Source organism: Centruroides vittatus, unplaced genomic scaffold, assembly GCF_030686945.1.
Source record: "Centruroides vittatus isolate TY-2023 unplaced genomic scaffold, ASM3068694v2 scaffold_944, whole genome shotgun sequence".
In the NCBI taxonomy this organism is placed as follows: domain Eukaryota; kingdom Metazoa; phylum Arthropoda; class Arachnida; order Scorpiones; family Buthidae; genus Centruroides; species Centruroides vittatus.
The window spans coordinates 1,921,774-1,945,447 of record NW_027122722.1 but is presented as its reverse complement, the minus strand read 5'-3'; the positions used below and the strand labels follow the sequence as shown (position 1 = coordinate 1,945,447).

Here is a 23,674-nt window from a genome sequence, read left to right as displayed (position 1 = left end):
CAATTGCTGAAAGGTGGAAATAGTAACTCTTCATTTCAGAAATGGCGAGAATGCTCATTTTACTGCAAATTTATTTAATCAACGCTATCCAAACAAACATTGTAATGCAAAATATGTTCTGGAGTTGGTTCAAAAGTTTCAGTTAACAGGTTCTGTGGCTAACAAAAGATGCAACCCCGGATGTGAACGTCCAGTAAGAAAAGAAGTGACAGAGATTGGGATTTTGGGGCAAGTTGCTGCAGACCCAACTTTATAAGTACAAGGAAGCTGGAGGCTGTTACTAGCATTAGCAGAACATCTATTCACTGGATCCTCGAAGCTCACAAGTTTCATCCATACAAAATTAATTTAATTCACCAAATTAAATGAAGATGATTTTGATCGGCGACAGCAATTTTGTGAAATTATGACAGAAAGGTTAAGAGTTGACGTGGATTATCTTTTTAACATTTGTTTTTCTGACGAGTGCACATTTTTTTTAAACTCAACGGTCAATCGTCACAATTGTCGATATTGGTCAGATAATAACCCAAGCATATTTCATGAAGTTCATAGCCAAACTCCACAAAAGCTAAATGTGTGGGCCGGAATCTTTGGAGATAGATTACTTGGCCCCATTTTTCTAGATGGTAACAAATGGGAGAAAGTTATTTAGATTTACTTGAAAATGTTGTACTGTACATCCATTACTTGTTGATACCATCAAACATGACAACTGATACTTAGAAGACTGCCTTCTTTCCAACAAGATGGAGGCCCCCCGCATTATGCAAGACCAGTTAGTTTTTGAATAGGCTTTTTCTGGGCATTGGATCAGACGTAAAGGTCCTTTAGAATGGCCGGCTAGCTCCCCAGATCTTAGTCCTCTTGATTTTTTTTCTTTGGAGACATTTAAAAAGTAAGATCTATGCAACCAAACCAGGATCTCTTGAGGAATTACGACAAAGAATTAGACAAGTGTTGTCAAATAACACTTGAAACTTTCCGAAGTGTAAGAAACCGTTTTGAGCAAAATTTGTATTATTGTATGGAGGCTAGTGGTGCTCAATTTGAACATTTATTGAATACTTAATAACAAACATAAGAAAAAGTTATCAACTTAACAAAAAATTTTAAAAACTCATTTATTTTTTGTCTGTTGTATTCAGAATCACAAAAACTTTATTGCAAAAGATGTTCCCCTTGAGAATAAAATCGACCTATCTGAGCAATTTGCTTGGACAAACACAATAACTCTGCCGTTTGTTTTCATTGGCCCAACCTATATATGGACGAGACTTTTCCAATGAAGAGAGTACAGAGTGAGTCAAAAGTACTGAAGACATTAACAAAATTAATGTAGTTACATAGGAAGTCATGCATGGAGAATCAAATGGAATCTTTTTTATTGATCTTAAATCATTTTTAAGGTCACTTATGTTGTAACTTTTGACAAGAGTAGTGTCACTGGAACTTTTACATTGCCTAAAGCCTGTGTCACACTAGGTGACTACTTGCTGCTGAGATTAGTTGCTTTGTGTGACAGGTTAGTTGCAGCAGCTACAAACATTTGTGGTAACTTGAATTGAAGATGTTCCTACTTGCCAGGAGTCAACTACATCACTTGACCGCCAATGTTGCTGTCATGTGATTTCTACATTGCATGTGCTATAAATAATTTTGTTTTGTGTAGTTTCTTCTTTCTTGTGGCCAATGAAGTGGAAAGAGAGGAAGTGACAAAGTGATCAAATGACAACATTTTATGGTTTTGGGCAGTGTACAGAAAAAATGAGAAATTACAGGATAATTCCATTGAAAATTTCATGCAGAAGAGTTTGCAGGAGCACATTTTCATCAGGTTGATTGGGTACTGACTAAGATGGGTTTAAATATTCCCATAGAAGAGTATTCAGAATTTTTTTCTTCAGTTACATCTTTTACGTTCTTAAATGAGGTAAACAAAATGCAAAAACAGTCTAAAAACAGTGGCACCAAAGCTAACGAAGTCTATACACTAAAACTTCAGATTTTCAACTCCAATTTCACTCTTTGTATCAGTTGCAAGAACAAAAATAGGAGTATTCAGAGAACATTATGCTAATACAATAATGAAAATGAAATGTATATTTGGAATTCCAAAAAATATAATTCACATCCTAGCACAAAATATTGTGATTTCTATTCAAGTATTTTGCACTGCATTTAACTGTCATAGAACACAACATGTTCTACTGAAGGCTGTAGCATGGCTTTATCTCGGTACTTCTGCATCATTAGAGTAGTGGTTTGATAAACATCCTATGGCTGTCCTGCTAAGACTGGAATTGATCCATTGTCATCTTGTTCCCATGCTCCTGGGGTAAATAAATACTGGTGAAATTCTCATCAACACATCCTAATGAGGAGTTCTTGAAGAGATCATGCAGAGCTAATTGTGCAACCTTAACAAGCAATTCTGTTGTTACTTTTAGGTCAATGGGTCTTTGAAAGATGCAGAATCTTGAAGCCAGGATTCCAAAGGCATTTTTCAAAACATGTCTAGCTCTTGATAGTAGTTATTAAAACATTTTTGTTTCAGTGGTAATTTCCTGTAACTGAAAGGCTTGGAAAAGCATCATTTTGCACACAAAGCCCACCTTCAGGCCAATTCAGCATATTTTTTCCATTGCAGTATTTCCAAAGCAATATTAAAAGTGCATCTGACAGCAATATATTAACTTTACTGCTTCAGATACATCTGACTATATTCAATCTGTAACAACCATTGTGAACAGGAGAATAATGAAGAATAGTAGGCAAAGAATGGCATATCCTAACAATACAATGTGTTTCCCATCAGTGGCATCACAGCAATTAGGAAACTTGCATGTCAACTGCCACTTCTTCTACATTGTTAGGAACCTTAAATGACACAGAGAACATTCAGGTTAAATACTACCAAAACAAAATGAAACAAACTTAATATTAGCCTACATTTCATTCACAGGACCAATCAATTACAACAAAATTTGGCAGGGTTTGAAAATATCTCTTGACAGAGAGGAAAGGTTATGCCTATCCTAGTGGGGCAAGTGATTTAACATTTGCTACAGAATGAGAATTTGCAAGCTGCTTTCATACCAACAGAAAACTGAACAACAATGTTGCCTCCAGTACTTCCAAAGAAATGTTTGAAGACAAAAGTTAAAACAAATCCTTTGTGTTTCCAGGAAGTTGTTTCACAACTTCATGAAATTGCATAAATGGCAACAGAAATGGACGATGAATATGAATACTTGCAGAACATTGCATCCCAGCTTAAACTACCACTAACAAATTTTGGTATACTGCACTTCAAGAAAAAATACAAAGTCTTATTACTCAGGAAAGACTGACCACTGTGGTATCCCCATATTCATCTCCAAATATTTACCTGGACTCTTCAAGCTGCTGTCAACTACCTCTTCATACTTTTGCTTACCAGGGTGCATCCTCTTCTCAAAATCAACTAAGCCTAGAACAATCCTCAATACTGCTGCTGTGACAAGAGAGCTTGTTTTTAAGGATGTTTTCACTTAAAATATAAAAAAAAACAAGGAGTTTTGAATCTACAAATATGTTATGGACAAAGTGATTAATCGGGCATTATTCATAATGACCAAAAAGGGGCACGCAGTGTGATAAATATTGATTAATTTATCAAATTGATCGGTCATTATGAATACTGCTATCACCTAGTCGGGCAAAGTGATGATAAGTTGAGGAGTGATCATCCGACATAATCTAGCCAATTGGCACTCAGTTACGTGTGCATACTGTGTTTAGTACTGAATTTTAAATTTGATAAAAAAAACTCCACTGATTTCATTTAGAAATATTTATTTTTTGTGAATTATTTCAAAGTACTATTAACTGATATTCTTCGGTAACTTAGAAGTAACTTTCATTTTTGACTCTCTCACTTTTTCTATTATTGACAAATATGCTGATTTTGTAAAAATTTGATTGTTCTCACCCTTTTCTGCTATTAACTCATTTAATCGGTTATTCATATCACTTAATGATTCCTCCATGATTGTTTCTTTTGTCAAAGAAAAAAAGATTAACTACTGGCCACATAAATTTAAAATTTGGTACTAAATAATACACTCAAACCTGCTTTTGTGCGGTCTTTTTTTGTGCAATTTTTTATTTGTGCGATTTGTTTTGTGTGATTTTTTTGTGTGCGGTATATGAATTTCAATCAAATTGGTATACTGCACAAAAATAATTGCACAAAACACATTGCACGTATAAAAAAAATCGCACAAAAAAAGACCGCACAAAAACAGGTTTGAGTGTACTACTAAAGCTTACTGGAGTTAGAATAATAAATAAATAAATGCCACCTTTAACCATCCAGCAAATTGTTTATTTAATTCTTTGCATTCTATTTGTAGTATTCTTTTGTTAACTGAAGAAGGCCATTAAAAATGGTTGAAAATGTTTTTATTTATTAAACAATTTGTCGGTACTAAATGTAATTCACAATCGCAACTAAGATGTAAGTTCTGATTGGCTAGCGTATGTCAGATGATCACTCCTCAATGTATTATCATCACTTTGCCCGACTAGGGGTAGCAGTATTCATAATGACTGGTCAATTTGATAAATTATTGAAATTTATTACAATGTCTGACTTTGTTGGTCATTATTCATAATGCCAGTATTAATCACTTTTTCCATAACATATATATTACAATCTATTCACTCCATGAAGTTTAATGCATTAAAAATAGCATTGTAAGTTGCTTTCAATATGTAAGTTTTATTTATTTATGGTTTGAGGTAAATAAGTATTCATTAAGGTAAGTAAAAAGTTGATGTGAAGTGCACTGAATAAATATTTAAGTGACATCAGGCTGTCACCACTCCCCTGTGTAACAGTTCTATTTCCAATTTTTTTTTGCATGGAATAGTGTTTCTCATAACTTTCTTGTTTTCTTATTTCTGGAGTAATCACTTCAAAAGATTCATCAAACTTTACTTGTGTTAATCATATAGTATTTCCATAGGCAGTTAGATCCTCTGTAAATCTTTTAAAAGAAGAGTAATCGAAGCACCCAGTCTTTCTCAGTGATTGATCCACTCATGAACCTACTTTCTCTTTTGCAAATACTCCAATTTTTAATATCATTTGACATTTATTCTGCCAATTCTGTACATGCAAAATAGACACATAGCTATGATAGTTGATACATTTGCTCTCTGCATGAGCCTTGGCCACTCTACTTGGGATAAGTAAATCAAGATTAGTATAAAAGCTTGTGTGACAAGCTAGTGGTGGCTATTTGACATGGTGATTTAACTTAAGCCTGTGTCATACAAGGCAACTAAAGAGCACCACTTAATTAATCTAAAACCATTTTCTGCATTCAAATAAATACATTTAAGATTACATAATTTGAAACTTTACTTCTCATAAATTTAAAGGTTATTTTGTTTTTGTGATCTTGAAAAGTCACATAAGCTCGCTAGAGTCCTGATATAAAATTCTTGAAAATTATTTTCAAAGCCAAGCAAAAAAAATGTCCATCCAATTTTTCATGCATGACTTTCTATGTAACTACATTAACATATTTAGTACTTGTGAGTCATCCTGTTTATGTTTTGTTTTATGCCACATGTCAATAAGCATACTGCCCATTAGACAAAAAGCTGACATTAGAAAAATAGACAATCCCTAAAAAATTGTCTGTTACATGGTTTGTAGAACTGGCTGACAAATCTGAATGACTAATTTAAATCTGAAACAGTATGGGCCCATCTTCCTTTTCTATGGAACTAAGCTTTTTTTTTTTTTAACAAATACAGCAGTCATTGAAGAAACATTTTACATATTTCATTATAAATAAAAAAATTTTTTTTCTGGTAATAACATGAATTTATAGGGGTAGAAACAACTATTGGCCATAGCTTCTCTTCTTATATGATTGAGAAGGGAAATGCATTACTAACTATTACTCCCTAGAGTTCCAGTGGTTGCAGTTAATGATCAGATTATATGCTTTTTTGTTGTAAATTTTCTGTTTGTATCACAAGCACCAAAGCCCAGGAGCTACAGATTTGTTATGTGACAATCAATGATATGAATACTTGGTGTTCTTATAGTCTATCCATTTTCTGTTTTACCAGTTATTGAACATTCTTATAGGGTGGAAGGAGGCAAACATCTCTGGAATGTTGTTGTTGGCAGTCAGTATATACAGAACCTATTTTCTCAGCTTCCAGCTTTTTCCTAGGCAATCAAAATGCAAATGACTTGTTTCCTCATACACAGAATCTTTCTCAAGCTCATGGCTTCATTGAAGCGACAATATTAAAAAGCGACACAAACTTGAATTACCTGATACATTAAGTTTATTTCCCAAGAATGTTCTGATCTTCCATACCTAACATACCAACATGTTAATAATAAATTTTTTAATATTACTGTTTCACACAAAAGCTTTCCTTTATGAATGCAAAGAGAAGCAAATCGGACATTCAGATTAATGCCCATTTGGATTTTTCTTTTTAGGATGGAGGCTGTACTTGTCCGGGTGACGTAGCCAAGGCATTTGGTGCAGGAGCTGATTTCGTCATGGTGGGTGGAATGCTTGCAGGTCACGATCAATCTGGAGGCGACATCATTGAAAAGAACGGAAAGAAGTTCAAATTATTCTATGGCATGAGTTCGGCCACTGCCATGAAGATGTATCACGGAGGTGTGGCAGAGTACAGGTAAGTAGGTGCTTCTGATTCTCTTTGTTTTAGTAGACAAGCTGGTCCACTTTTTTCATTTCAGGGCTTCGGAGGGCAAGACAGTAGAAGTACCGTACCGTGGCAACGTGGAAGCCACTCTACAGGATATCCTGGGTGGCCTGCGCTCTGCCTGTACCTATACTGGAGCAGGAAAACTGAAGGAGTTGCCCCGACGGACGACGTTCATCAGAGTCACTCAGCAGGCAAACGAAATATTCCATAGTGAGACACGTGAAAATTAAAATTTGTCGTCGTGCATTTCCTTAACAATAGCTATTTATTTTTAAATTAATTTATTTATTATCTTTGTAATATAATAAACGGTAGACGTAGTGTCGTTCAACAGCTAGACCTAGTCATTTTAGATGGGAGCGCACATCCCTCAATCACTGTGATAACTTCCTATTATTTTCGCCTACGAAAATTGCTTACTGACTAAAAGAGAACCTCTTTCAACTGTTGATCATTGTGCTTGTCCCAAGGAGGAATTTTGTCTTTTTTATGGCATATATTCATCCTTTCCAACAAGGATAGAGAAGAGAGATTGCAGCCTAACTGATCAGTTCTAATTTCTGGAGCACAATGTAATTTTCTTTTGAGTGGCATAATCTCTCTTGGTTCTAGTCGTTCGCTACGTTTGCCGTGCCAATTCTTGGTTAGACGCGACGGGAGTGTTAGAGAAGTGCACCTACAAAATAGCCTATTTACTAACGTCCATTCTTTTTAACATTTTAAATAATATTTAATTTGTTAAACTAATACGCATTTTTTTTTTTTCTTTTGTTTTTCCCAAGTTCCCTGTTCCTCGTGACCTCCTTCAATAGTCAAAAGTTTAACCGGAAAACCACAGTCGAGCAGCCTCCCACTCATTAGCGAGATGATCTTATTTTTTGATATTTAGGCAGAACTGTCATAGATGGAATGTGTCAAGAATTCTGCACACTTTTCTACTATTCTGTTTGGTAGTGATGCATTAGGACTTCTGTCGTTCCATTCGAGTACCAATATGATGGATGGGCCACTGGACGAATGGGATGATAGAAATTAAGTAATATGTAATTTTAAATGAAATGAATGCATTCTGATTAACAGTCTGGTTAGCCTTTTGTAAAGAATCTCTGGCTGATGTTTGCCATTATATTTTTAATGCCTGTAACAAGAACCAGTTATTTTTGTGTACTTTAAATGATGGTTTGTCTAAAACTGTTTTGTAATCCAATTAAAGTCTGATCATTAATGCTTTGTGAAGAATTCTTTTTCTTTCCATTTGTCACTGCAGGCGGATCGTTTTTCAATTTTATAATAAAGTTGATGAAAATGAATGCGTTGCCACGCCTCTCTATTCTTTGTTATACAGAATTTTACAGACTTACAACTTTTCTCTCACCTTTAGGCAAGATAAATGGAATCTTTATCTCTGTTCAATTGTTTTCTTTATTGCTGAATGCTAGCACAGATAATTTTTGTAAGAGGCAGACAACTAATTTTATTCTATTAATTATGTTTATCAAATGAAGTTCAAAATGACATCTTTGACAAAAATTCTTAGTTGTTGTTCTCCCTTGTAAAAACAGTCATACTTAATTAAACTAACTTTATCCAATACACAAATGTGCTCACTAGGGTTTCTCATTTTCTGGTCTTTTGCTTGTCCCGGAATATTTTTTATTTTAAAAATATAATTATTTTTCATTTTTAAAGGTAATTTAATATGTTCTGTAACCTCCAAAATCATAATATTAATAGTGCTGTGTAAAATATATAGTAACCACTCTGCAGTGATTGATGGATATATCTGTCAAGGGCGATTACGTAGCAGTGGTGAACGACGTCTATATCCACAAAGAAATTTTGCGGATATTGCCAAAAACTTGCCAAAAATTACCGCAAAAAAAAATTCACATAAAAAAGGAATTACATGACAATAAAAAGAGATTTTTCTTTACTAGACATAACTGTTGAAAAAATTTTTTTTGAAACAGAAATGAGAAAAACGCATGGGATAATTCTTAAAAAATTTCCCACATTTATTCTCCACTACATCGTGATAGCTCCATATCTGACTAACCCACTGTAGAAAGGTTAAAAATTACCTTTGAATTATGTAGAAATTTTCACAAATAGAAAAAATTTATTAAAATTTGTTGGAAACTGCTTACAACAAAAATGCCTTTGAATTGAGTTGAAAATTTTAAAAAAAAATGAACTTAGATCAAACTTCTAACTTAGAAGGTAATTTTCATTTTTTAAATAAAACACAATACAAAATAATATAAAAATTTACAATAAGATTTTGAAAACCAAAGATGGCCAATACTCCAATCACTCAATCTGGTTATTATTTTAATAATGAACAGTCCCGCTAATGAAAATGCCCTTTCCAATTCAATGGATGTGGGTGGAACTGTCTTTAATGCATTTAAGGGAAGACAAATGTTGTATTTTTTCATCCGTAGCTTGGAAGATTTCTAGTTCATTTTCGAGATGCATTGCAGTACTTCTTTTGCTCTCAAGTATTCTTGATTTGTCTACCTTGGCTGCTTTAATAGTGGTATCAAGCTCATAGCCCGATAATTCGGCATTCGTTTGGCTTTAATAATTGGTTTTATGTAGAAAAATTTCATACTTTGCAGACTTCGTACTCGTTTCTATCCTTGCCCTATTTGCATAACCTGACATAATGCAGTTAATGAAGCTACTGGGCATAGTTAAAATTAAGATAGCATCAGCTCAATTATTCAAGATATTACAGGTTCTGACAAGTAAAGAATTTTCAGAGTCTTGCCACAAACGCATATTGATTATTGACAATTTGTGAGATGTCATAACAAACAAAATTTTAAAAACTAATAAGCAGGCTTAAAATTAATAAGTACAAATGAATTCTGACAGTTTGAGTTAATTTTACTTTCAACCTTTCAACAATGGGATAGTCAGGTATGGTGCTATCCCAAAGTAGTAGAAAATAAACATGAGAAATTTTTAAAGTATTTTTTCGTGTGTTTTTTCTCATTACCATTTTGGAAAAACATTTTGTAAACAGTTATGTCTAGTAAAGAAAAATCTTTTTTTTATTGTTACATAATTAATTTTTTATGTGAATTTTTCTTTTTTGCAGTAGTATTTGGTGATATCTGCAAAATTCTTTTGCAGATATATCCGTCGCTTCACCACTGCCACACAATCACCCTTGACGGATATATTCATTGGTCACTGCTGAGTGGTTAATAGTGGTATCAAGTTTATAGCCCGATAATTCGGCAGTTCATTTGACCTTAACAATCAGGTTTATGAAGAAAAACTTCATACTTGCAGACTTCATACTCATTTTTATCCTTGCTGTATTTGCATAACCTGACATAATGCAGTTATTGAAGCTACAGGGTGTAGTTAAAATGAAGACAGCATCGGCACAATTATTCAAGGTATTACAGGTCCTGACAAGTAAAGAATTTTCAGAGTCCTGCCACAAATACATATTGATTATTGACAATCTGTGAGATGTCATAACAAGCAAAAATTTAAAAAACTAATAAGCAGGCTTAAAATTAATAAATACAAATGTATTCTGACAGTTTGAGTTAATTATACTTTCTATTTGCAAAATTTCCTAAACCTTAACACAGAAAAAGAAAAAAGTGGACTTTTAAGAAATTTGCGGAATTTCCCGGGTTAAAAAAACAACAGAGATCCCGTTTGAAAAACCCTAGTGCTCACATCTGGTAGTTCCAAAATTTTTAAACATTCCTTTAACTAAGGTGTTTTTCAAATTTATACGGACACGAAAAAATTAAAGTGAAACACAAATTTGCTGCATTAAGTGACAAATGTTTTATTAAAAATAATATGGATTTACATGTTTCTACACTGCAAAAGAAGAATTTTAATCAAACATTAACATTTTGTCACTGAAAATAATGTTTATGAAACTCTTATGCAAAAAAACTGTTACATATTTATCCGGACAGGCACTCATTTTATGACTTAAACAGAAATATGCAAATTAGCTTACATATCCAATTGAAATACAAATTCTTTATGTTGTTCAATGTTCTAAAATGGGTAGAACAAAGAATTTATCTGATTATGAAAAAGGGAAGATTGATGCCTATAAATCACAAGGCAAGTCAATAAGAGAAATTGCAGCATATATAAATTGTCCAAAATCAACTGTTGGTGATTATTTATCAAAAAGACGTGGCAAGGATGTACCAAAATTCAAGACAGGTCCAAAACCCAAGCTTACTCCTCGAGATTGTAGACAAATCATCAAGGTTTGCTCCACAAAACAAACATCAGTAAGAAAAATAAAAAAAGAATTAGACTTGCCTTGTAGCAGCACAACAGTGTGGAGAGTTTTAAATACATCTCCAATGTTAAAATTCAGAAAAAAAGCCGTAATGCCACCACTTTCATTAAAGCACAAAAGTGACAGACTTGATTGGGCACAAAAACACATGACATGGTCCAAAGAATGGATTGAAGTTTTGTTCAGTGATGAAAAAAAATTCAACTTAGATGGTCCAGACGGTTGGAAGTATTATTGGCACGATTTAAGAACCGAAAAACAAATTTTTTCAAAACGCCAAATGGGTGGGGGATCAATAATGGTGTGGGGTGCGTTTGGATTCAACAGAACCACAGATTTAGCATTTATAACTCAAAGAATGAATTCAAAGAAGTATCAAGGTATGCTTGAAGATCATTTATTGGAAGCTGGACCAAATTGGATCTTTCAACAAGACAATGCCCCTGTGCATGCCTCTAAATCAACAAAAATGTGGTTTAAACGTAAAAATATTAATCTGATGACATGGCCTGCTAGAAGCCCTGACCTGAATCCGATGGAAAATCTTTGGGGGATGATGGTTCGTACAGTTTATGCCAATGGAAAGCAGTTTTCCACAATTCATGATTTGAAGGCAGCAATTTCAGATGCTTGGGATAAACTTAAGATTGAATTCCTTCAGAATCTAATTGAAACAATGCCTAATCGAGTATTTAATGTAATTAAGTTAAATGGTGGTTACATTGGCCATTAAATTGTAAGAAAACTTTGCAATTTGAAACCTGTCCGGATAAATATGTAACAGTTTTTTGTATAAGAGTTTCATAAACATTATTTTCAGTGACAAAATGTTAATGTTTGATTAAAATTCTTCTTTTGCAGTGTAGAAACATGTAAATCCATGCAACACAAATATTATTTTTAATAAAACATTTGTCACTTAATGCAGCAAATTTGTGTTTCACTTTAATTTTTTCGTGTCCGTATAAATTTGAAACACACCTTAATTGTAATGCCTAGGGCAGACACACTGCAAATGCATGTAGGGCAGACACCAAATGCATGTAGAATTCATGCACTGAATTGATCTATTTTGAAAGGCCTAACCCTCAATTATTTTCCCAAATTATAAATATACTGAAAAGTATTTAATAATTTTTTAAAAATATTTAAGTGCCTTTGTTTATTATTATATTATTATTTAAATGTAATCTGCTTTTTCTAAAAAAAGAAAAAGTAAATTTTTCCACAATAATTCATAAACATTTAATTCAGGCTGAAGAGCCAATTTTTGGCTGCAATATTACCACACTGTCTGCATAATACAGACAATTTACTCTGATATCTGGAGAAAAGAAGTCCTGAATATACTTTGTCAACGAAACACTGTGGGAGATCATTAACAAAACGTCTAAGAGTATCTGAGGTAATTTAATTTGTATACTAGTACTTTTTATATATTAACAGGACTTATTATACTGGAAAATATGGATGCAGATATTTAGTCTTACAGATCAAAAATAATGTTTTTTATTTAGTTCACCTGAACAATACACTTTAAACTTGTGTTTCGGACTTGTTCGTCCCTCCTTAGCAGGCCTTTAAATGACACTTTCTACAATTAACAATAAAACATTTCTTGGTACAATTATAACTAAAATCAATTAAAACACAATCATTTCCTGACAATAAATTAAAAATTCTTACAGAATTTGTATTTCCAACTTCTTTATATTTCCAATTAAAACTAGGATCCACAGCAACCATACAATTTGACACATTCCTAATTTTTATACATTAAAATCAGTTAAAAACTATAAATTTAATTTTTATCTAAAATATTTTTACTTCAATTGACTTACTTCTTTTTGTTTATTCTTTTCTATTTAATTTCTATTCTAATTCTTTTTCATCTCTTCTTTTATACTTCTTCCTCCCCCCTTTTTATAATGCTTATCCATGATTGGTGGATCTCTCTACCATTGTTGTTATTCATTTTATTATTTTTCCTAATTATATTTAAATGCTCATACGGTTGTCTTTTTCCTTTTTTTTCTGATTTTTACCATATTTAGATCAATTTCGCAACCTTCTGTATTACGATGTTCAGCCACTGCTGAATTTGCATATTTTCCTTTGATTGCTCTGATATGTTCACTTAATCTTATTTTTAATTTTCTTTTTGTTTCTCCTATATATGTTTTCTTTGGATTACAATTACAATCAAATGAATACACTATTCCTTTTTCCTCTGTTATATCATATTTTTCTTCTTTTCTATAACATAAATGTTTTTTAGTTGAATTTATTTTTTCTGGTATTAAGTTGATTCTATTTTTTTATCACATTTTTAACTCTCAAATAATTTTGGAACATATCTTAATTTAATAAATTTTTTCTTTTCATCTATTGATTTTGATTGATTGTCATTATCTAGTTTTTCAAGCCATTTTTTTAATATACATTTTGGGTAATCATTTAAAATAAACATTTTAATTATTTCTTCTTCTTGTTTTTGTGTTTCTATTTCACTTGTTCTTTGCTTTATTTTATTCATAATATATTTAAAATGTATATGTTTCATACTGACTGGGATAACAGATTTATAATTAATTATTTTTGGTATTTGTATTGGTTTAACATATTTCTTGTAAATTAATCTATTATTTTTTTTTTTTCTATGGTTATATCTAAATAATTTATGCTATTCTGTTTTTCTTTTTCCAATTCAAATTTGTTATTCTCTTTAATCTTATTGGTCCTATTTATAATTATATTTTCATTTGTTTTTGTTTTATCAAAAATTATTATGCAATCATCCACATACCTGCTATAAAATTCAATACCTTCTATATTTTTAATCTTTTCATCTATTTGTATCATTGTTCTTTTGGCAATTTTGGACCTATACATGTACCCATAGGTATTCCTTCTGTTTGGGTGTAGAATTTCTTATCAAACTGAAAATAGTTATTTTTAATTACAATTAGGCACAATTTAAGTATCCAATTTGGTGTATTTATTTTTATTAAAGAATTTTCTATATCTTCTATTGTTATGCTAGGGTACATGTTTACAATATCAAGTGATATCAACTTCATATTTTCATTAATTATATCTTTTAATCTATTTAATAAGTCATCCACATTTTTTATACTGTACTGAGAAAACTGATTTTAATGTATAAAAATTAGGAATGTGTCAAATTGTATGGTTGCTGTGGATCCTAGTTTTAATTGGAAATACAGTAGAGCATCGATTATCCGACCGCGTTCTAGTCGGCAAATTCAAATGTTCGCTAGTGATGTGGCGCTACAATATTTGGTTGTCCTGGCTACTTTAATATTATTATTGTTAAATTTTTGCATGTTTTAGCTGGCAGCACTGGCTCGACCATGAAAGGGAGGCTAGTATTTAAACCAGGCCTAATACACTACACTAATAATGTATTTTTTCATACTTTTCGGTTATCCGACTTTTCAGTTATCCGACCAACCCCAGTCCCCAATTAAGTCGGATAATCGATGCTCTACTGTATAAAGAAGTTCAGAAATACAAAATTTGTAAGAATTTTTAATTTATTGTCGGGAAATGATTGTGTTTTAATTGATTTTAGTTATAATTGTACCAAGAAATGTTTTATTGTTAATTGCAGAAAGTGTCGTTTAAAGGCCTGCTGAGGAGGGACGAACAAATCCGAAACACAAGTTTAAAGTGTATTGTTCAGGTGAACTAAATAAAAAATATTATTTTTGATCTGTAAGACTAAATATCTGCATCCATATTTTCCAGTATAATAAGTCCTGTTAATATATAAAAAGTACTAGTATACAAATTAAATTTAAGATAGAAAGGACACAAAGGCATAATGATCTGAGGTAATCCTTGAATATTCAGAAAGTTCTATTAAACTTAAGATATACCTAAGACTTTGGGGTTCAACATGTCAAAAGCCTTTTAGAAATCTATAAAAACAGTATACAACTTCACTCACTTTCAGACAAAAATGGCCCATATCAATCCTATCAGAATAAAAAAATTTTTTTTTAACACAAGCTCCTTAGAAATCAGATAATATAATTATGTTATCATAGACTGAATGGATTAAAAAAAAAATCCTAACAAGTTTTTTTGTCTCTAAACCAAAAAAATTTAGTAGTACTTTTTATATATATGCAGGAGTTAAGTCCTAAATTACTTTATCTACATTATACATTACTTTAAGGTATGTCAGGAGTTTTGAATCCAATGATATCTACAGAGAGATTGTGAGGATCAGAGAGAGATGATATATTTGGCAATATTAAACATTCTCTATAAAGTATGGGGTAAAATTAGTTCCAAAATTTTTCACTTTTTATTTCTCAAAACAATACTAAAAATCAATTGTTTTTCCATTTTGTAAGCTTTCAGTTGTCTGTAGTAAAACATGAAAAACACTATTGCACTGAGTACAGTACCAGATCAAATAAATATCTAGCAAGCTTTGTGACTGGGTTTCTGAACATAAAACAAAATTGTGCTTATATATGTATTTATTCTGTTTATGTCAATAGTCATAGTGGAACTGGTATCATGTGATAAATATGCTAAGGAAGCCAAAAGAAAGCAGTCATACAGAGTACTATAGCTATACTACAGTTTACCATATTCAAAAATAGCTTGTTTTCTAAAGCCTGATATTTGGCCCATTACAATACTTCTGTGGTTGCATCATCAGCCTGATCATCCAGTCTAACAATATTTATCAATAAAGAAATGACCAAATTATTACAGCAGTCAATTATTTAAGCCATGTGTCACTGATATGTTTGGCAAATGCTAAGCTAGAAGTGGGCAATCTTGCATTCTCTCTACCATGCCCTTCCCTCAGTCATCCCAACTGCCAATGTAAAAGACCAAAGAAATACTCTCATTGTAATAAATTGTCAAAGAAATATTCAAATACTCACCTCAACAATGTCTGGCAACATCTAGCCTCTTCTGGATGTTTGGTAGATGGGTTAACACTACAGGTGCTGCCTTGGCTAGGTCCTGGGAATTGGTAACTTGTCTGAAAAATCATGCAGGAATTGGTATTTGATGTCTGAAAAATCATGCAGTTCATGTTTTATGTCTGCAGGTATCCATTGATTGTGCACACCACATGCACAAAACTTGCATTCATTGGACATCTCTTCCTCTGTTTCTTGTCTTGTGTATGGAGGACATTGTTGCATGGTAGATGGTCATGTTGTCCCCAAGAAAATGTAAAAAATTGTGCTAATGGTGTCAGCACTTGGACAGGAACTACATCTCATAGGTGTAAATACAAATGTAATCCTGCAGGCTCCTGTCCTTGCAGAGTAATTTTATGGGCAACTTAAGCCAACAATTTCTGTTTTCAATGTTTTGCATATGGGATCATTGATGTCAATGAATCTGCACAAAAAATAAGTAATTTCAATAATGAATCTTCACTTGCTTCAGTTAATACACTAATTGTTCATCATCTCCCTTGACTCTACTGGCTGTGGTTCGACCGTGTAGTCTGAGAAGCCCAAAATCATACAGCCTTGATACTGGATCACAGTGTCAGAAACAATGATATCTGGAATGATGTGCTTTAGCATTTGACACCACAGAACAGATCTTCTCTTGTTTTCCAAAAAAATATGAGAAAAAAAAATCAAACCATCACAAATCCTTTGATTCCACTGTTCTATATAATGCCACAATTGCATTAGTATCTACTGTTATTGCATGCAGCATGACCATGTTTATGTGCATCACAAACAATTTCTTCACTGAACGGTAAGGTGCAATCTAATGCTGAAGCATATATTATGATGTCACCCATGATTTCCATCCCTCTCATGTAACTGCATACATAATGTCAATGCTGTTTGGTTCTAGAGAATAAATCAATAATTGAACCCAATGTCCATAGAGAAACTTTAATCTGATTGAACACAAACATCTACCATGTCTTAATGTCAGATAATAATCACCATTTGCACATTATCTGTACGATCGTCGTCAATCTAATGAAGATTGGTGACACCTGCTGATTGCTCACGAGGTTCTGCACATCATGGCATAATCTGCAAAAGTCAGTACTGCAGTGGCAAGAGGTTGAAACTGTACCATGCAGCCAAACATATAAGCAGTTGAGGCTAATTGAAAACTCAAAACCAAATTGATCATATACTTACATGCCAGAACATGAGCTCTTGCATTTCCAATATTAGGCACCAAACTTAGTAATTTGACTGTCTTTTGTTAAGCTATCTTAGTTGTATTTTTGTCTCATAGTGAAGGTTTTGTCAATCTGAAAAGAGAAGAAGAAATATTTTGAAACAATCTTATAAAAATTACAAACATGACAGTATACATAATTTCAACATGTTGATGTTTGAATGTCTGTATGCCTGAAGATTGTATTGTATTGTACAGGTATGACACAGGATATTGCAACTACATATAAGATATCAAAGACTACTGTCTTGACCCTGATATCTTATCTGTAGTTGGTACAATACCCTGTGCCATAAATACACAATTTTCATAATTTTATTATTGTTTACAAACTCTTACACTAATCTATTACAATTGTTCTATATTTAATTATTTCGATGTGTTTTTATAATTCTTAGTATTTAAATACAAATTAATTTTGGAATTATCGTGTTTACATTTTTGTTCGAATATAACCACAGCTCATTTGAATTTTGCAGTGAAATTCTTATTTTATTTAAATTGAAATTGTAATTCTGTTTGAACTCAGCAACTTGACCTTTAAAAAAAGCCATTCAATATTCAATATTTCAAAATGTATTAATTGACACCAAGTTAGTTTCTTTCAACTAATTTCTTTGGTGTGAAGTGCAGTTAGTTTTTCAATTCCAGTAGAATAAGGATGTATCTTGTATGATAAACATGGAATGGGTATCATGATGACATGCAAACCTTCACAGCTGAGCTGGATGTTCTGTTAGTGGGAGATGAAAATCTCTACGGCTTACAGTAAGTTATACCAATCTACTGCTGTGTTGGGCCATGCTACATTTGTGTGACTGCTGGATTTTTTTTGGGTGAAACAGGAGTCAACCATTTGCTCACTTCATTATTTAAAACTTCTTATTTTTAACTATTATAAAATAGTAAAAAGCTTAATTTTGAGGCTAGGAATGGGTTTTATAAAAAATTGTAAATACTGATGATTTCACTTGTTATTAGCAAGTCCTGGAGATACACACAACCCCCTTTATCTCCCCACCCCTTTGACCTTTAATCACCAAAATTTAATAGCATTGATCCTCTAATAAAACGAACCTCCTTGCAAAATGCCAGAAAATAAGCAAAAAGCACAAGAGTTGTTAAGCTTCAAAAAAGGGTGATTGTGTCTCACCCAACACACTGACATCCATACATACAGAAATTAACCCCAAATTTTTTTGCATTTCTCAACATTTCAATGTGTCCTGAATCCAAAAATAAAAAATTTTGAGGGGTTATTTTTTTTGACAGATTGCCATACTTTCCCACTGTTATATATAACAACTGGGAAAGTAATAAATAAGTCTCAATACCTGTGGAAGACAACACACCTTAATTAAATTTTTAATACTACTGTATTATATTCAGAGCTTATCACATTAATATAATAAATGTGTGATAAGCTGTAAATATAATACAGTAGTACTAAAAATTTAATTATTAATAATAGTGCAAGAAGCTAATCGTAATAAGACATGTTTTTTGTCTTAACTGATAAGGCCAATACATCAACACAGAATATAGTGATAAAACTGAAGATTCTTCACAATCAACACAAATCATGTCTTGGGAAAGTGTTGAGTGTAAGCAAGGCTACTGACACATACAACCCTCCAGATGTGCAATCTGTCTTGTTTTTTGTTGTAACTTTTCAGTGATAGATGAATCCAAATGTCTCAGGTAGAGCCAGTTTCTTACACATGGTGCCTAAAAGATATATGACAAACATACAAAATGAAGTTGACAAAATAGCAGTTAACGAATACTAGTTTGTATCATGTTGAGGAAAGTTGACTGTTTAGGAATTGATCTAATTCTTAAAAAGGCCAATTATTGTACAAATGCAGTTTAGTATCACTGCAAACATTTGTTTACAAGAAAATTAATTACTTAGCTCCAAAATGAAGGCATGCTGGTACAAAACCCATTAGGTCCAAATGAGTCTAGTTCCACAAGATGGCAAAATTTTCTTTTCAGCCTATTTGCTGGGAAGATACCTATTAAGCTGGTAAAAGTGTTAGGATTTGAGACAGGCAACATTACATGATTACAGTTAAAAAGCATGTTGCTTTTTTATTCTGTAAAGATGCCATGTAGGCAGGCAGCTAAGGATAAGGTTTATATAATCTCAAGAGGAGGAGGGAACACAATCAGATGACCTGCATCTGGAGCCTGTTAGGTGGGCAAAACATACTGCAGTGCAAACTTCAAGGAAGAGAAATTGACATAGACTAACAAGCACACCGACAACCTTGCACTTGTCTGAAATTAAGTTCTGAAGAGGTTCTGCCAGAGCTATAGGAGTATATTAATAGTATTTGTAACTACAGGTAATGGATGAGGATGATGGAAGATATGGACCAGGTAGAAAATATGCAAAGACAATCTGGAAAGAGGGACAGTGGTAGCATTAAGAGAAAAGGGGTAAATGAAAATGGCAGTTTAAATAATGGTTTGGGCATTTTTTTCTAACTGCAAAACCATTCCCGGCACCCATGGACCACACCCACAAAAAATCTGGCACCCCTTTTTAAGTGTCTGGCCTAATCATGAGTCCAACGAGAAAGCCTGGAAAAGATGCCTGGGTGCAATCAAAACATCAGTAAATCACATGACCAACTTAGTGCTATTAGTCTATCCATCTATCTAGTAGTATAGCAAATATTCCAGAAAAATTACTTATACAAAAATATCTCATATCATATTGATATTACAAACATTTTGTGTTTCACTTAAACTCCACACATTAATATAGAATAAAATTTTACTTTTTTTCGAGCTAATATAATAATATTAAAGTTAAGTATTTATATTTCGTTGCTTAAGCACTACAAAGTGCATCCACATGGTTTCAAATTGGCAAAAAATATTTGTATTTCTTTAATATACTGTAGTTCAAAAAAGGTAAAATAAAATATAATATTTCAAATTTGAAATAAACACTGTAAAATATTTTTTAATATTAGTAAATTTATTAGAAAAAACAATTAGTCAACCCTCATGAGTATGCCAATGTTTGTTCTTCCCTTTTTTTTTTGGCACTATTTTGAAATTAGAAAAATATGTACTGCTGAAGAAGAGAAAATTCAGTACAACATGTATACCTCTAGAGTAGAAATAAAAGTTGGATTCAACAAATAAAATGTACACACACTACAAGTAAATACAAAACATTTTGAGAGATAAAGAAATCTGGTATTAATGACTGATTTTTTTATGCTCACTAATTTCATCAATAATATCATTTATGACATAAACATGGGACATTACATCAGAATCAACACAGTGTGCTTCTAGGAGGGCTCTTACTATTCTAACGCTTTGTTTTACTTTTTTAGTAAATGGTGGATGTTGCACTTCAGTCTTGTCATCTGAATCAGAATTTTCAGTGTGATTTGCAGTTTGCAGGATCTCTTCTACGTTCATTTCTTCAAAAGTTAAATTGTCATTAATGTGTAAAAAATTCTTCTAACGTTAAGATATTTTCCAAATTATGCTGTTACTTGAAACTGGTTCAAAACATCTGTCAGCTCTTCTACCACATGATTTTGTTGTAATGGAATATGAAATGATGGAATTAAGCCTGTGTGACTCCAGCAATTTCAGATTGTTTCAGGAGTTACAGGAAATTGTCTTGTCTGGCTGCATGCAGTAATACAATCCACTTTCATCCACATTATGAACATTTTGTAAGTCATACTGTCCAACATGTCAGACAACGTTTCACGAGCATCTGATACTACTTGGCCATTCACTTTAGCTGTTTTACCCTGCTTGATATGTTGTGAAAGTCCACAAGAGTGAGACTCACACAACAGCAGATTGCAGCAAGTTAACAGTACAGTAGAGTAGAACACTATGAAAGAGCAACAGATTTCAAAGCAAGAAGTCAAGACTCATTACTACCTGCTGTGGGTGAAATGCATCCAACATTCCACCAGAATAATTCATTACAAAACTGTTTAGGGGAAAGGGATTCCAAAAATTTTTACTGGCATTGAGTTGGCATAATAATGGGGTTTTTTAATGTATAATCCATAGGGAAGATTTGTTCTTCATAAATATATAGCATATATAAGGCACTCTTAATGAAGGGGCATACTAACAAGGCTGACTATTCCTAATATGTCAGTATTTACAATGAGTTATTATTATTATAAGATATATACATAGGCTAAGATACATATTTCAAAATCAAGAACGTTTACAACTCAATATAACATGAAAATAAACATGGTTTTTTAATATGACATTAATCAATATTTAAATATAGTACATACCTTACATTAAATAATTATTTAATTACATTGTAGGCTATAATTAACAAAACATTTAATACACTATGCTTTTAAGATACAATTAATCTTAACTTTAACAGAAGTTATATTTAATTAATTTGATTTTAATTTTTTAATTTTACAGCTTGAAGATATTTTCTGAGATTGGAAATCACTTATCATTTTAGCAAGATTATTCAAAATAACTCTACAACCTATAAAGTTTGTTTTTTAGTCGAATTTGCAAAGTAATTTTGCAAAGACGTTCGTTAAAAATATTAAATGTTTTTGTTGCAAGTGGCAGAACCTGTCTTATTCATACTTGATAACCAATGTTTTGCACACAGTGGCGTAGCTAGATGGCACTAGCATGGGTGACACCTGGTGCGGATATCGTGGTGTCACCCTTTTTAACTCTTTTATAAAACACTGTTGAATTGTAATATCTTCGCACTCGAGCAACTTGAACGCTATATTGAATATGCGATGTCGCGACGTATGAGTTTAGATTTATAGAATAAATCATAGTAAGGTTTTCAGCTGGTGCAAGCTCTCGTGGTGTCTCCTCATAGCGAATAAACTGTCATGGGAGGCGAGCCGTTGACCTTTTTTTTTAGGTACAGGCCTACCGGATGTCACCCCTACACGGGTGACACCCGGGGCGGGCCGCCCCTGTAGCTACGCCCCTGTTTGCACATAAAAATGTGTCCCGAGATTTATTAATTATTGTTTGCGACGTAAACCGCGAAGCGGCAATTGCAATAATAGCACATTCGTAGGCAAAGTTAATTTTTTTCTGTGGAGATGAAAACTTAATTCATTTGGAAATTGAACTGCTGCTACTTTTTGATTCGAGCCAATTCTGACAAATGAAACATTTATTTTTCACTGTATAGCCTGCAATATAGGTCTAAAATTGGTAACAGATTCGGGTACATTTTGGAAGGAAAATTCATTCTGAATTATTTTTGTATAAAATGGGTCTATATTAACAGAATTTTTAGTTTTCTTTGCAAGGTAATACTGTTTTTAATTGAATATCGAAACCTTTATTTGATAAAATTACAGAGCTTTTAAATCTCAATTTTTTTTTTTTTCACTTTCTAATAACTGCGTATAACTGATATAATAATTAGACTCACTTAACTGCCCGTAACATCCAAATCGTTCCTCTACGTTATCATTCTGATTTACAATTTAAACTATATTCTGTTATCAAACATATATGCAATCAGTTTTACAAAGGCCTCATTTGTTATAATTAATGTCTGAAATGTTAATTTCCACTTTTTTAGCCATAAAATCATCTAAGAAAATCAATTTGTAAAGCATTTGTTTTTTTATTGGTTCTCTAAATTTATCATTAAATCTTTGTACATGTTAGCACGCTTTTCAAGGCCAATTTTCCACCAAGTTATAAATATATGCAAACAAGTGCACGTATCTTCGTATCTCGGAAACATACTGGGATTATCGCTGGCGATACATCTCAAAGCAAAAATATTTTTTCATTAAATATTCGCAATGCTAATTTAACATTTTGTTTTTGAAGATTAGATGGATATAATACTTTAATTGAAGGTAAATGCCCATATTTCACTAAAGATTGTTTTTCTAGTTCGTATATTATTTCCAATGTTTAAATTGTGCTTCATTTACATCATCATCATCATCAGTGTCGGGAAATTTAACGGATTTATTTTCAGATCTTTTGGTTATCCAATTATTTCCAACACACTTAATGGTACAAACGGAATAAAAAATAACTATCTCGAACTATCTAAAGGATGTGGAATTGATGACCATAAAATTTTATTAAGTGAAAGTAATTCAGAAGCTTTTCAATTAACAGTATTGTTATCTGCTATTAAAGAAATAACTTTTAGAATAATTGGAAAAAATACGTTTTAAACTTTAAATTCATATATATATATTTTTTAAATTTTTAGCAGTTAAATTATATATTGGCATTATGGTAACATCATTATATTTAAATACAATGGTAGGTATCATTGTATCTAAATATAAAGATGTGCTGTTTTTGCTGTTTTGATGGATCATTTTCACTACGCCCAAATATAGTATCACCTTTAATATTAATTGTTGCTCA

General features: G+C 32.3%; 1 protein-coding gene across 2 annotated transcripts in view; it reads left to right on the top strand.

Annotated features, from left to right (window-relative positions):
* Positions 1-7,978, top strand: part of LOC136990503 (GMP reductase 2-like) — a 40,615-nt gene extending 32,637 nt beyond the window's left edge. Inside the window, exons 6-8 of one of the 2 annotated variants that reach the window (XM_067288902.1) lie at positions 6,518-6,720; positions 6,785-6,963; positions 7,536-7,978. In XM_067288902.1, coding sequence (XP_067145003.1) covers positions 6,518-6,720; positions 6,785-6,963; positions 7,536-7,552 — 399 coding nt within the window. In that variant the 3' untranslated portion in view covers positions 7,553-7,978. Of the gene's footprint in view, positions 1-6,517; positions 6,721-6,784 lie in introns of both variants that reach the window. The other variant, XM_067288901.1, reaches the window with a different exon arrangement.
* Positions 7,979-23,674: the final 15,696 nt, after the last annotated feature.